Below are 15,273 nucleotides of genomic sequence, written 5' to 3'. Positions count from 1 at the left end.
TCCACTATATTCTATTAGAAGCAGATTACAAAGGCCTAGGTCTCTGGAGATCATCTTAAAATTCTGCCACGAAGTGTTTTTCTAGGTAAAGAAAAATTAAGAATTTAAATGATTCACATAAATCTTACTGTTCATCTTTATATTGTGCAATGCCAGTTTTAAATACTACTAAAACATTTACTTGTATGTGGAATCATCAAAATGATACAATTGTTTTTTTGTAATGTTTATGTGCACATGGACAGTGGAAACCCTGCCCCAAACCAAACTAACTCAACTGTTTTATTCACTTCTTGATATTTGCACATTCTATCAACACCCTCTGCCATTGGCCTACTGATGAGTAAGTAATAACTGAGAAGATAAGGAACTTGGGGCTGCTAACAACATGACTCCTAATACTAAAATACTAGAAATAATCCAAATGTTCATTAGCTGTAGCATATATAGTAAATTGGGATGTACGAGCACAATGAAAAATCAGAAAACAATACGAAATGATAAACTACAACTCTATGCCATGATATGGGTGAATCACAAACATAAGATTGAGCTAAAGAAACCAGGCACAGAAGTGTGCACACAGTATGGCCTGTGGAACTATCTAGATGTTGGAGTGCAGGATAGCATTTCCCTTTGTGATGGTTGGGTGAGGGGAGAGAACAGCTGGAAGGGAGCGTGAGGAGGTTGACAGGGTTGTGTAATGTTTTATTCCCTGATCCAGATGCTGTTACACAAAAACTCTCCTTAAGGAAATTCACAGAACCACACTCGTATTTTGCACACTTACATGTATGAATATTATACTTCAGTATCATTTTGCATAAGACACATATGTAACATAAAATGTAAAGAGAGAGAGGAAGAGGAAGGAGAGGGAGAGGAAAAGCAGGAGAGGAAAGGAGGAAAAGAAAGACTAGAAACAAGCTAAAAAATTAAGAGATATCTGTATCCAAGGTAACAAGTAGTTACTAAAATAATTAGTTTATAACAGCTTTCTGGCAGTTAATGTGAACTTTTGGATGATACAAAATGTTCTTTAAGAAGACTTGCCCTGGTATTAAGATTTATTCTAAAGCTGTATATTCAAGAATGTGGAAAAGTAAGCAATGGAAATGTAGAGTGCTTCAGAGCATGGATGAGACAATTTTGGCTTGAGGAAAAATGTAAAGGTTGGTATTACCAATAAGCTGACCTATCTGGAAAAAGTCTGCATGTTACCAGATTTGGGGAAATAATGATGGCCAGTATATCTTCATAAGTGTCAGGGGTTATGCTAATCATTAATATTTCCTCATTTAATCCTTATAATCTTATAAATATCATTGATTTCTCCATTGTACAGATGTGAAAACTGAGTCCTTGAGGGACCGGCCTAAGGTTATAGCAGGGGTGTGGACTCTAACAGGTTGGCCTGCCCCTGGTCCTAAACATAATGCCTTTCCTGTGACGCAGAGGATGAAATTCCCACATCTCTGAATGAGTTAATTCTTTGGTTAGTGTTTTCAGTGTAAATGGTCTAGAATCCAGACATACAATTTGGGTTTACTGTGTTTCCCATTTGACACAAGAAGTAGCATTTTCGAATGGAAACAATCTTGTAGTGGGTGAGGGACCGGCAAACTCCATTTCTTGGGGCCATGTTCCTTTTCTGTAATATGAAGGAGCTGAATTAAATGATTCATAAAATCTTTTCTAGTTCCAAATTTCTGTGAATTCGAGTTTTCTTTTCTGGCAATAACTGGCTAACACTCTCAGCTGCTTTTTAATACCACACCTGGATTCCTTTAGAGTATAATCATAGTCTTGGCATACGGATGAGTTCCTCCTTGTGGATGCAGAAAAGCATACACCTGGTTTAGTAAAAACAACTGAATTAGAAGATAAAAACAGAAGACACCAAAATAATAGGGAGGTCTGAATTACAGCACAGTTTTATAAAGTTCAAAATTAAACTTTATCTATTTATAGGTTCTTGCTAGCCACTCTGACTCCAGAAATGATATAAATAATGAAGGAATATTAACTTTCTAATATTTATACGAAGAGCCTTTCAGTTTTTCTATGGCAATGAGAAAGGTTATGGATATGGAAAACAACCTCAGCTTCCTTGTCTATATTAATGCTTACTCATAGGATTCTTCTGAAAATGATGTCAGATACTGGAAGCTCCTCATCAGCTGTAAAGTGCTTATCAGAGTCAGGAAGTATTAGTGTTAATGACAATGGAGACCACATAACCAAAATACTTTAAAAAATCTATTTCCAGTGAAAAGCTAGACCTTGATTTTAGTAAAATCCTACCTCTAGCACTGGTTCTTAGAGATTGACAGGATAAGCTCATGCTGTGATCAGTGATACAGCAAGAGAGCACCATGAAATCATATATTCCAGAAAAGGAGCCTTGGAACAGAAGGAAGTTCCATCTGAAAATAGGTCTGTCCTCTTAAATACTTGGCTTTTGGCTATTAAAAGAAAATATCCGGGATAGAGAGTACTTTGCTAATGAGAAGCCAATATTCATATTTCAGACCTTCTTTTTGGAAGATTAGAAATATCTTTTCCCTCATGTTAACAAATGCAGTCCCAAAGTACTTGGAAATATTCTTAAGAATTTTGGATATGTAAGCAATCATTTTTAGGTCAAATCTTCTGACAATAGTTTCCTCCATAGCTAAAGCAATCCATTCATTGTTTTTTATGTCATTCTGAGTCCAGAATTCAGTCCCAATTCAGTCTACAGGATTGACACCGAAATCACAAGCATGAAATACAGTACTCCACACAGTTGTTGGGTGTAAGCCCTGAAATTGAAGAGTTACTCTTAATAAATCAAAAAGAAAAACTTCAAGCTTTCCAGGACAGAAGAGATAACTAAAGGAGAAATTTTTGGATAGAAAGGAGCAGCTTTCGAAGGGCCCTCATATCTTCTTTGTCTTTCAGTATGTAGACCCTGGGCGTATACTGCTCGTCTGTTAGGATTTCAGCTCAGTTAGGAGCACAGCCCAATCCATTTCCTATTACTCTTGAGCTCAACTAAAAGATCCTTCAAGCATGGATTGCATGGAGCACTGGGTGTGGTGCAAAAATAATGAATACTGTTATGCTGAAAAAATAAAAAAATAAAAAAATAACTATATTAAAACCAAGAAGGAAACAAAAAAGGAAGAAAACTGATAATATTCTTAGTTGTCAAGCTTACAAGTATGGGTTTCTGATCCTACAGTAACTAACTTAGCTACTGACTCAGACCTGTTCCAACCCACATTCTTTCTTTATGGTATATGACCTCAGCTGTTAACTTGTCTTAAACTTGGCTGATCTCCTATCCTGGTCTGTTCCCAAACACACACAAATATTATTAAAACCTGAATCTTTTGATTCCTGTTGCCATGGATTCCCCTATTCGGTTACAATATCTGATCTGAAAGCTGTTCATCTCTTCCCAACTCGTTCTCAAAGTTTCTGGTTCTTTCATTATGACTGATTTTTCACAGCTCCTTCCCCATTCCCTGCATCACTTCCAAGGTGTATAAAGGGGCAAATATTTTTCTGCAACTTATAGAAAGACTTGAAATATCCAGAAAGAAAAATTTAATACAAATTTTAAAGATGTTTTAAAAGCAACCTCCTATAGTCCAAGCCACATAGGTTTGCTTTATTATTTTCAAAAAAATTGTCCTTACTTGTGCCCTGGCTCAGAGTTCCCTTTCTTAAGGAATGGGAAGGAAATTTTGCATCCCTTCTCCCTCCAAACCCTTCTCTCACCACTGCCTAATACTCTGCACAAAGCTAGATGCCCCCTGCTTAATATTCTGAGAAGGGCTCCTTCTTCTGTGTGGTTTTGTGGCTCTGCCCTCTGTCCTAAACAGTCTTCTTCCCTGGCCAGAAGTTCTGTCTTGCTTTATCTCCATGCTTTATCTGTTTGCCTTGTTGTGCCATGGAAAATTTGTTCAAATCTTTTGGAGGGAAGAGTTGATTTCCTGAGATTTTAATTAAAAATATAGGGTCCCCTAGGGCAGAAATACAGATACCATGGTATACTCTCTGTAGTTCTAAATTTACTCCTCAACACTCATACGCGTATTCACTGTCCATTTGCTAGGTAAATTTGGTTCAATCTTCAAACCAATCCTATAGTGAAGAAATAATCTCCAAGAATTCATATAACCTGACCGAGGATGAAAATTACCATTCGTCCATCTCCAAAGGCCAGGATTACATCATTTTAATTTGCCACTAAGTGTTAGTGGTCTCCCCGGTAAAACTGAAAAAGATGTTTTAAAAACATTTTGGTGTTGGGGCACCTGGGTGGCTCAGTGGGTTAAGTGTCTGCCTTGGGCTCAGGTCATGATCTCAGGGTCCTGGGATCGAGCCCTGCATTGGGCTCTGTGCTCGGCAGGGAGCCTGCTTCCTCCTCTCTCTCTCTCTGCCTGCTTCTGCCTACTTGTGATCTCTGTCATATAAATAAATAAAATCTTAAAAAAAAAAAACAAAAATAAAAACATTTTGGTGTCAAAAAGCAAAAATACCAGTTTTCTTTTTGATCCCAACAACTTTTCTAGTAGATAAACCTTTAGTTGGGCTCCAACTTCTCACATCCTCAGTTCTGTTCTGCCCCCAAGTTGCCCACAACCTGCTTCTATTCCCAAGTCGACTTCGTTTGAAGTATATTTGAGGCTCTTCAGAAAACAAACCCTATCTTCTCATTTCTCCAGCAGCTCCCACACTGGAAGAGGCTGATGGGTAGATTTCTAACACATTTTTCATCAACCTAATTCCACCAGCTCTTTATCTTCCAGAAGTTCCTCAAACGGTCCTGTCTACCAGCAGCATCTGCCTTGTTCTCTAGGGCTACTAAGGGTTCATTCTTATTTTTACATCAGTGATTTCATTGGAGTTTTGGAAGGAAAAACCAAAACCTTCCCTTAATACACAATTTTGTAGCAAAGACTTCTACCTGAGTTTTCTATTTTTTTTTCTAGAGTTAATACACATTTTTAGCATAACAGAGAAGTATTTGAAAAATAAGTTAGTAATTACATTCCTATGGCTAGGCACTCCAACCTAATGATGCTCTTCCTGAAATCTGTTATTTCCTAGCATGACAGATAAATTTCTGGAGAAAAATAGCAAAAATGCCTTGGTCCTTGACTAAGCATGTTATCCTTGCATTGTTTTAGGTTAAAAATGAGAAGGATCCAGCAAGTATTGGCACATAAATTATCATTCTGCACAATTCCAGTTATCCTAATACCAATAAAAGTGTAAGTAGCCTAAGAGATGGCTATATCTCTAGGCCCAAGGACAGTTTATTAGACAAATGTAAATATTGTTTATCTCGTTTATATGTTGCTTTGTTATGAAATTCCTTTGCCTTTCTAACCATGGTGTGGTTTGTTAATTTATGATCTTTAACTCTATGTTTACAGAAAATAAAAGCTTGGTTCCCAAATATAATTCCATAACAAATGCACTGCTTTTATATGCAGAAAATAAAAATTAATTGAGATGGGAAGGGGTGGCTCTCTACAGAAAGCCAGAAGCCCAAGGCAGAAAGTTCAGTATCATCGTTCCTTGTATCTGAAGCCATGGGCAGTGTACCAATGACTGAGGGAAAAACCAACATATTGTATGCATCCGCAGAGCCCTCTCAGAATCTGTGTACGTGTCATAGCTCAAAGGACTTGTCACCATTGACAGCTGCCTCCTAAGGTCCTAACATTCTGTGGCTCACTGCTTCTTAGATCCTCTCCCATTCAGTTCTGCCTACAGCAGCTCAGCTACCTATGCTATTCAGAAAAGCTGAATTGCAGTAGCTTAGTTTTACAACTAAATAACAGGTCTCCCTTATTTAAGAGCCTGAAATACTATTTCATGTTTCAATGATTTTAAGCAATTCAGGGTACAGAGAACATTTCAGGAATAGTATCTATTATGATATTCTTAAAAAACTAAGCTTCTAGGTTGTAGAATTAAAACAGGAAGTAGAATTTGAAGATAGATTGAAAATAGAAAGTACTAAATGCATGAAAAGAAGTATTTTTCACTAGAATTAAGCTATTAATACTAACACCACAATTCTAGAAATAAATACCGATGGAGTGACTTGAAGAGAATCTTATTTACCTACTTAGTTTTGTAATCTAAAGTACATTAATGCTTTAGTCTTTGTTGTATCCCAGACATACTGAATTAATCATTTTTCTCATCTATTCTCATCACAGGCAATGACTTACTCTTAATCAAATAAAAGCTGATTTTTAAGGAATTATTTCTCTAATGTTTCTGACATTGCTTATATTTTTCTCTTCCATAGTAGTGAAAAATTGCTAACAATTTACACACCAAGCTGATATCTAGCTATAACACCTAGCATTAAATTACTTTGATTTTCTGAGATGATACACTAGATGCTTTATATTAACTGAAAAATTAAGATCATAGCCATTAGCCATTAAGAAGCACTTCCTATTTCAAAACGTTTACTGGTATAATTTCTGTGCCTTCAAGAAATTATTTCAATAATTTCTAATATTCAAAATGCCATGGCCAAGTATTGGTGCTCAACTGTAAATTAAAATACTCTTTTGTTTTGATTGCTTAGGTCTTTATTATTATGCTTGGGATTTAAAGCTCCCTACGATTGGGGACTTTTCTTACTCAACAAATATCCTTTCTACCACTCTACCATTCTAATCAAGATATTTTCTCAGTCCCATGAGTACATTATGTTCATTCCCATATTTCTTTTACGCATATTGTTTCTCAAAATATAATATCCTCATCTCTTACCACCTTTCTAAATTTTACTATCATTCAAAAGATAATACCTGCATTGTTATTTGATTACTTATAAAGGAAGGGAAATTAGGGCCTCACTCCATATATCCAAAAAGATCAGATATATTAAAATATAAAAATTAAAATATAACACATAAAAAATTACATGTAAATAGTTGAACACAATAAGGTCTAAGTACAAAACCAATGGAAGAAATTATAAAGAAATGATCACTAGATAAAAACAAACTTTGCATACCTTAAAAATAACTATGGAACAGCCTGAAGTGACAACAATAAACTCAATTTCTATATAAGAAACTGGAAGACACCTTTCTTAGCTTCCTTCCCCAAATACTTCATTGAACACCTGCAGGCTCTTTATAGACACCAAAACAAAAATATTGTAGTCAAATAACCATGTTTCCAATAAGGATTTTCTGCTGCTTATTCTTAGGATTTTTGCTTGTTTGACTGCTTAATTCTATTGCCTCCCATCAGGTTATTTTAAATGCGTGGACTTCATTAATTTGTTCAACACATGCTTTTATCACACCCCAACCAAGGCGAGACTGTGCTAGGTACCAGGAACATATACTGGTGGGCAAAACAGATATGGTCCCTTCCTTCGCAAAACTGAAGAAGATAAACATTAATCAAGTGATCACACAAACTGCATTAAAAAAAAAAGTAGAGCACAATGATGACATATAAAAAGGACTTTACCTATTGGGGTATGGGATGTGTATGTATCAAAGATTTCCCTAAAGAATTCATATATGTGTAAAACAGTAAGCTCTACCTACAGGGGCTGTATGTTAAACATTTTTGTACCTTTCTGCATCTCACACAGTAAGTTCTTCAATATTTGTCAAATGATTTATTCCTGTTAGAATCTGAGATTATCCTTATTAACTAGGCTTCATTTTTAATGGTGTGCCTGAAGTCTGCTTTAGGATGACTGATTTTTTCAGAGAGTTTAGAAAGATACTTTTATTCTTCTAAGATTAAACAACTTCAATCTTACCTAGATTATAAGGTGATTTCATGATTAATACTGTTCAACTTAATAAATACTATCTAGACATCAAAATAACATATTTCTTTAAAAATTACCCATGTAATTTATGTACTAAAATAATGTAAAAAATAATTAAAAATTGTTTCACTAACGGTACACATAGGTTATACAAAAATAAAATGTTTTTTAAAAGCACGTATTTTCACACTGTATATCCTGGAAGTTTATTCATCACTAATTCGCAAATATCCTTGCATTGCTTGTAAATACTTAGTGAGGCAACTTCATCATCTTCATCAAAGTGATCTGGTGCACTGCTGTCCAGGACATTAAGTTCCAGGTCCGACAAGTTAGATGGCAGATAAGTACTCACTTGCGATGTCCGAGGTGACTGGCTTTTTTCTGAAGACTTGCAACCAGTTCTTGTTTTAAGTTTAGTAGGGATGTCCTGACCCCTCTTTAGAACTTCAGTATTATGCATACTGTTTCGATCTATCTGGTTTTCTTTCTCCTCAGTCCAATGTGATGAAGATAAATCACTGGTAGAGATACTAGACGTTTCCTCCAAACTTTTATCTTTAATCTTTGAAATATGAGATCTTTTACATGCGTATACTGGCAACCCAGCTGAAAAAGGCGGGCTAAGAACAGAACTCTTTTCACTGCTGTTTTTTCTTGTGGACAGTATTGCTTCACTAGATTTACTTGTATATTGATTATGTTTTGGATTTTCTGACCCAGGACTGCTATCATGAGTTTGTAAAATTCTGCTAGTGTCCTCAGAGGTAGAGAAATCTTCAGAAGAGCAAGGGCTGGTGAAGTCATCGGAATACTTGAGTTCTGAGATGCTTTCAGAGCAACTATTTTTACATGGTTTATATTCACCAACATCATCAATAAGAATGTCATCATCAGTGGTTTTGACCTGTTTATCTTCCATTTCTTTATCCACTACAATTCTGTCAATAACTGCAACTTGTTGGAAAACACATGGACTTTGGACTTTCATTTCCACTTTTCCTTCCAAAATACTTGCATGCATAACCCCTTGTGGGACAGTGGAATTTGCAGGCCTCACAATTTCTTGCAATAAACCATTATCTGTTCTATGTTCACCATAATCTACAGTTTTTTCAGTTGCACATTTCAGGTTAGTTTCTTCAGTTGTGCTAGGGTCATCAAAAACTCCACTGATTTGCTTTGAGGTATCACTGTTTTCAGCAAAAGATGCATCTAATCCCAAACACTCGTCTTTTGGCAGTTGGCGTGGCTTCTGATGTTGTTCTGCAAAGCTTAATACTTTAACTTTGGATGAAGGAATTCTGAGTTTTGCACCCAACATTTGTGCTTGCATTTTTCTATACTGCTCTCTTCTTTCATGTACTACCAACATATCAGGATTTGTCTGCTTTAAACGTAGTTTAAGTGTATTTGTTAAACCATAAAGCAGCTTCCCTCTTGGGACTCTTCTGGGGGGGTCACCACTGTTCTTTTCAAAATGTTTACCTTTTTTGAGATTTTCGACTGGGTTCTTTTTATACTGAAGATTCACTGACTTTTCATTTCCCCCCACAGGAAGCTTATCCTTAGATTCAGATTTACATGTGCATTTGGCAGAAGATTCTGGTGACTTCTTATCCTCAGTTCTATATAACCAGGCTAAGTGAGGATGTATTTGAGTAGGGCTTGCCACAGGTTGGTTATATAACACGGACAACTCAACCAACAAGGCATTTAACAAAGGCAGCTGCCTTATTGTATTAATTCTATTTTGTTCAGTTTGAGCATGATCTGAAGTTTGGTCACGTGCTCCTGCATCCTGAACGTGCGGAGGATTTATGGGCACTGGAGGATTTTCATGTGCCCCAGAATTAGTAAGTTTCAGAAAATCAGTATGTTTTGGGGCAGTTGCACGGTTTTCCTCCACACAAATACCATCCGGTTCCTCAGGTACATTTATTTGAGGCTTAATGGTGATTGTACCCTGCACAGGGGGCATCTTTTCTTGGGTCAAATGAGTGTAATACAGAGGAGGGGGGCAAAATGTGTTTGTTTCGATGTCTAACTCTGTGACTTCCTGATCTGGGGGGCTAACGCTCCTCACACCACTAGAATTTGAACAAATAGAGTTGGTTTGTCCATGCTTCACAGAAACCGTGTCACCAGAGTTGGTCTTACTGGGGAAAGCTCCTTCCTCCAAACCCTTCTGTGCTTTTGGGATTTTTAAACCCATGAGAAAACTGTCGCCATGTCTTGTTCTTGGCTCTGGGCGTGGCTGCTGGTTTTCCTGCGGGGTCTGGGAACCGATCTCTCCGCGCTCCACCCCACCTCCCGTGGAAGCGACCGGCCTCTCAAGATGCCCCAACAAGCTGCTTCCTAAATCGGTTAAGCGGTAGCCCAGGGCAATGTCCCCAATCCGCTCCCCAACTTGGTTATGCAGAGGGAAACTCCCTCGATGGCCGTGGGAGCAGCCGGGGGCGGCCTGCCCCAGGACCTTGTGGGCGGCGGCAGCCAGAGAGATGCTGCAGGCACCGAGGAGCTGCGGGGCGGGCGTGGGACGCCCGGGGGGCAGCAGCAACAGCAAGGTGTAAAGCGGGGTCCGAAGGAGCTGGCGGCGCAGGGTGGCGGGGTGCAGGCGGAAGAGACAGGACTTGCCGCGACCGAAGCTGACCAGGCCGGGTCGGGGCTCCGGGGCTGGGGCTCCGGGGCCTTCCGGAGGGTAAACCAGCAGCGTGGGGAAGTCCAGCAGGCGGAAGGCCACGGCGGGGCACAAGTCGCGCGATGGCCGTGGCGGGGATGCCTCCTCCTCCTCCTCTTCGGCCTCCTCTTGCTCCTCCACCACCGCGACCACGGGCGGCGGCGGCAGCAGCCCGACTTCTAAACACACGCAGTCGACGAGCAGCTCCAGCGAGAAGAGCCGCTCGGAGAAGAGCGCCGCCATTGCTGTTGCCCCTGGAGACGCGGCCACTCGCCGTGGAGGGCGGAGCCGAAGCTTGGCTCTCGCGAGAGACAGGGAGCCCACAGCGCTCGTGCCTGCTCTCTCGCGAGACTTAAGCCCGTACCCTCCCCCTGCCCCGCGCGGGTCTAAACTGCGGCGGCTCTGGGACTTATCCCTGCGCGACGTGCTTTTGCTTTCCAGGTTTCAGTGTTAACACAATTACGTGTCATACGAGGCATGGTAATGTGGTGGCAAGAAATCAGACTTCTTCTTCCTTTGTTTTGTCCGCGTTTTTACCCGTGCCGATCCCCTACAGTTTTGAGGTCAGGTCCAGTCCGAGGAAAACGGAAGGTCAATGCGGACTCCCCTTGCGGAGCAGAGGGCGGCAGCGAGCAGTTAACTCCCGGGGGGCTTCCTGGCTGCCGCCCACCCAAACGACCGGGACGCTGCTTGCAAGCGGCGCGCAGCCTCTGTCCGGGTAAATTATGGGGCACGGCGGCTGTGGTCCCACTTGCATTGAGCAGCCCCCGGTATGGGATTAACGATAACGACCCCGTGTAACGAAACGGGTACCTATGCACGTGCACACACAGCCGGGGGAGGAGATCTGAGGGCGCTCCTGCAGGTGTTCGGCGACACACACCGCTCTCCGCGAGTGGCCCGCGGCCTGGAACGAAGGCTGCTGACACGGAGAGTTTTGAGCGACGTGTAAGGACTGTGTTCGCCTAAGCTGCTCCGAAGGAGGACGTGTGCGCCCGTCACGTGTTCAGACACGTAGTTACACGAATACAAAGGACGGATTCTTCTAAGAACGCACTGAATTCGGAGCACCCTGCTGGGAGGCGGTCCTGGGGGTCAGGTGAGGGAGGGCTGTGGCTTGAACTTGGTCAGGGTCAGTGGAGAGGAGAAAGGGGTGACAGAAGAGGCATTTGTGAGAGGAGAATTTAGAATTTGGTGACTAGGAGTGAGAAGTTATTGGTAAAAAAAAAATTTTCTGCTCCTGAAGGAGGAAAAAAAAATGAGGCATAGATTTGATTTTTTTTTAAGTTACTTTGGGTTTCTGAGATTGTAGAGTTTGAGGTTCCTGCCAGACATGATGTGAATATGTTTAATTTTAGACAGCCTTATCATTTATAGTTAAATTACATTACATCAAAGCTCAGAAGAACATTGTGAAGCTCGAGGGAAATTCAGAATTGGAGGGATTTGATGCTTTAGTGTGAAGACTGAGGGAGGTTTCATTGCAGTAAAAAAAAAAATAGAATATACTACTCTTGGCCTTAAGAATCGTACTAGCTACTTGCAGAGGAAACGTTTGTCAAGTGACATGCTTCATGGACGGACGGCACAGAGCAGTACAAAGCAATATATTCACAAGTGGAGAGCAATGAGGTAGAGTCCATATGTGCATCCAGTAAATCATTTACGTAGGGTTAATAATGTGGATTATTAGCATTTGTGTGTCACCCTGCATATACATACAGGGAAACCTTCTTCTATAAGGACGTTGCTTCTGGAATTTGTTAAGTGTCTACAGAGGGAATATTTTCCTTGCCCAGATACTCTATGATTTGTATTCTAGTATACAAATAATATTTTATAACTTTAAATAGTGCTAAAATTAACAAGTAAAAGTTTCGCTATGAAAATTAAAAAGTTTCAATGTCCATAGGCCATACATGGAGAAATAGCAGAGTGCCATGGCCGAGGGCCCAAATTCCCTAGGCCAAGGATCTGTCTCAAATCCTGGCTCTTTGACCATATACTAGTTTCTCAACAAATTGTGAATTATTTTCCTCATCCCCCAGAAATGAGGTATTTATAGTATCTTACCTTATAAAAATAATATTAATATCATATAATATTAGTATTATAGTAATATACATAGTATACATAGTATACATAGTATACTATATTTGTACTATGTAATGTAGTATACTATATTTATATAGCCTGGCAACTTGCTAAAATAAATACCATTTTACTTATTACTTAACCATATAGCAGACTTTTTAGTTTTAAAGCACTAAGCTATGAGTTAGAGTAAATAGCTTATTGACATGAGCCTATTGTTCTCGATCTGTAAAAGTTTATATGCTCTGTACTTTACCTTTCATGTGTTAGCCAACTTTTTTTGTTACAAGAGAAGGCAGGATGAAGAAAAACTATGGATTAATGCACATTAACACTTTAAGATAAAAATCTGCTATGCAATGTTAAGGAGTTTGAAGTTTACTGTGGGGGTGGCATGAATTAAGATGTTGGCAATGGCGTGGAGAGAAAACACACTCAAGAAATAGGAGAGTGATTTAATGGGACTGACTGACTGGGTGTGAGGTGTGCGGGAACAGAAGGTGAAACACAGGTTTCTACTTTAAGCAATTAGATTGATGGGTCAGATACAGAGAAGCAGGGTTTTTTTGTAATTGGTGTTAAACAAGGAACTGGGAGAAGCCAGAAGAGAAAACTATGAATCTCATTGTCTGATATGTTGAGTGTGATGTACTTATTATCCGTCCAGGTGGAAGGTAGAAGTTATATATATGAATCTGAAACCTTGAGAGATCTAGGCTGGAAATACAGGTTTACAAGACACCAAGATGGTGATGGTAACCTAATTTCTTCATAGAAGGCATAAATAAGAAATAAATATGGCACTGAGACATTTTTTTCTTTTTTATGTGAGTTATCTCGGGACTCTGCAGACTGTAGGAATTTTGGCTTGATTTCTAAGGAATTAGGATGAGATATGATGCTAACATCCTTTTCTGGGGCAATAACTTTAGGGTGAAAAGAGACAAAGTCGGAATCATTAACTAAGGAAAGGCATGATGAGACTAATAATTTCGAGAGGAAACAGTCCCTGGATTAATGAAACGGATTGAACTGTGAGTCTGGCTCTCTAAAGTACATTGTATCATAAGGGCTGTAGACCCCAGGGACAGATCCCGCAGATGGGATGGGTTAGCAGGAATTGTAACAAAATGGCAGTAGTAGAATTAAGTAAGAGCAGCATTGAATTTTGGATGGCTGGTCTACTTTGGCACAGAAATGCGAACATGTGGGAAAACGTCAGCTCCTGCAGGAGCGTGGTGGGGCTGGCAGAAAACCACTTAGATGTCATGGCTCCAACCTGGTTTACTCAGCTTCAGAAAATGGAAGTTAGCTAAGGTGCTACTGAGGGAAGTAAAATGGACATTGAATTTTATGGGCCAAACAAATCCCACTTAGGAGGAATCTGTTACTCAGGGACCATGAAAATGCCCAAGACTTAGTCTAGAAACACCAAATACTAATTCCAAGCCCCATTAGTAAAGGCATTCTGCTGCCTGCAGACTTCTGGCTTAGTCCAGATTAGCTCCAAAGTCAGATACAATCACCTGTAATTGATGTGGGCTGAGAGGGCTGAAGATGATTGCCAGAAGGAAGGTCTAATGCTGAGTAATGAGACAGGCTACATGGAGCTAACTAGGGGGAAATCTACAAAAGGCTTAGAACTAACCTTGGGCTTATGGTGAAAAAATTGAAGCTTTCCCATTAAGATCAGGAACAAAGCGAGGGTGTCCCCTTCTACCACTGCTTTTTTTTTATTTATTTCTTTTCAGCATAACAGTATTCATTGTTTTTGTACCACACACAGTGCTCCATGCAATCCATGCCCTCTCTAATACCCATCACCTGGTGCCCCCAACTTCCCACCCCCCACCCCTTCAAAACTCTCAGATTGTTTTTCAGAGTCCATAGTCTCTCATGGTTCACCTCCCCTTCCAATTTCCCTCCACTCCCTTCTCTCCATCTCCCCATGTCCTCCATGCTATTTGTTATGCTCCACAAATAAGTGAAACCCTATGATAACTGACTCTCTCTGCTTGACTTATTTCACTCAGCATAATCTCTTCCAGTCCCGTCCATGTTGCTTCAAAAGTTGGGTATTCATTCTTTCTGATGGAGGCATCCTACTCCATAGTGTATATGGACCACATCTTCCTTATCCATTCGTCCATTGAAGACATCTTGGTTCTTTCCACAGTTTGGTGACTGTGGCCATTGCTGCTATGAACACTGGGGTACAGATGGCCCTTCTTTTCACGACATCTGTATCTTTGGGGTAAATACCCAGGAGTGCAATTGCAGGGTCATAGGGAAGCTCTATTTTTGATTTCTTGAGGAATCTCCACACTGTTTTCCAAAGTGGCTGCACCAACTTGCATTCCCACCAACAGTGTAAGAGGGTTCCCCTTTCTCCACACCCTCTCCAACACGTGTTGTTTCCTGTCTTGCTAATTTTGGCCATTCTAACTGGTGTAAGGTCTACCACTGCTTTTCAACATTGAACTGGAATTCCTAGCAATAAGACAATAAGAAAAGGAAAGGAATATAAGGTATATCGATTGGCAAGGAAGAAATAAAGTTGTCTTTGCTTGCAGATGACATGGTCATCTGTGCAGAAAATCCAGAAGAACTGCCAAACTCTTGGAGCTAATAAGTGATGATAGCAACATTACAGGTTATCAAGTTAATATACACAAGT

The 15,273-nt window shown here is 39.9% G+C and overlaps 1 protein-coding gene across 1 annotated transcript; it reads right to left on the bottom strand.

The window, feature by feature from the left end:
• Positions 1 to 4,476: 4,476 nt before the first annotated feature.
• Positions 4,477 to 10,940, bottom strand: MAP10 (microtubule associated protein 10). Its single transcript, XM_004776035.3, has one exon. It carries the CDS (start codon positions 10,743 to 10,745, stop codon positions 8,007 to 8,009), a length of 2,739 nt encoding a protein of 912 aa, XP_004776092.2. The 5' UTR covers positions 10,746 to 10,940; the 3' UTR covers positions 4,477 to 8,006.
• Positions 10,941 to 15,273: the final 4,333 nt, after the last annotated feature.

This window comes from Mustela putorius, unplaced genomic scaffold (assembly GCF_011764305.1).
Source record: "Mustela putorius furo isolate JIRA1106 unplaced genomic scaffold, ASM1176430v1.1 tig00001075_pilon_pilon_pilon, whole genome shotgun sequence".
Taxonomy (NCBI): domain Eukaryota; kingdom Metazoa; phylum Chordata; class Mammalia; order Carnivora; family Mustelidae; genus Mustela; species Mustela putorius.
The sequence above is the reverse complement of the archived record's forward strand: the minus strand, read 5'-3'. Positions and strand labels throughout refer to the sequence as shown.

Bases quoted from the DNA above. Each gene is read 5' to 3' on its own strand.
- MAP10 (XM_004776035.3), bottom strand. From the start codon at position 10,745: ATGGCGGCGCTCTTCTCCGAGCGGCTCTTCTCGCTGGAGCTGCTCGTC.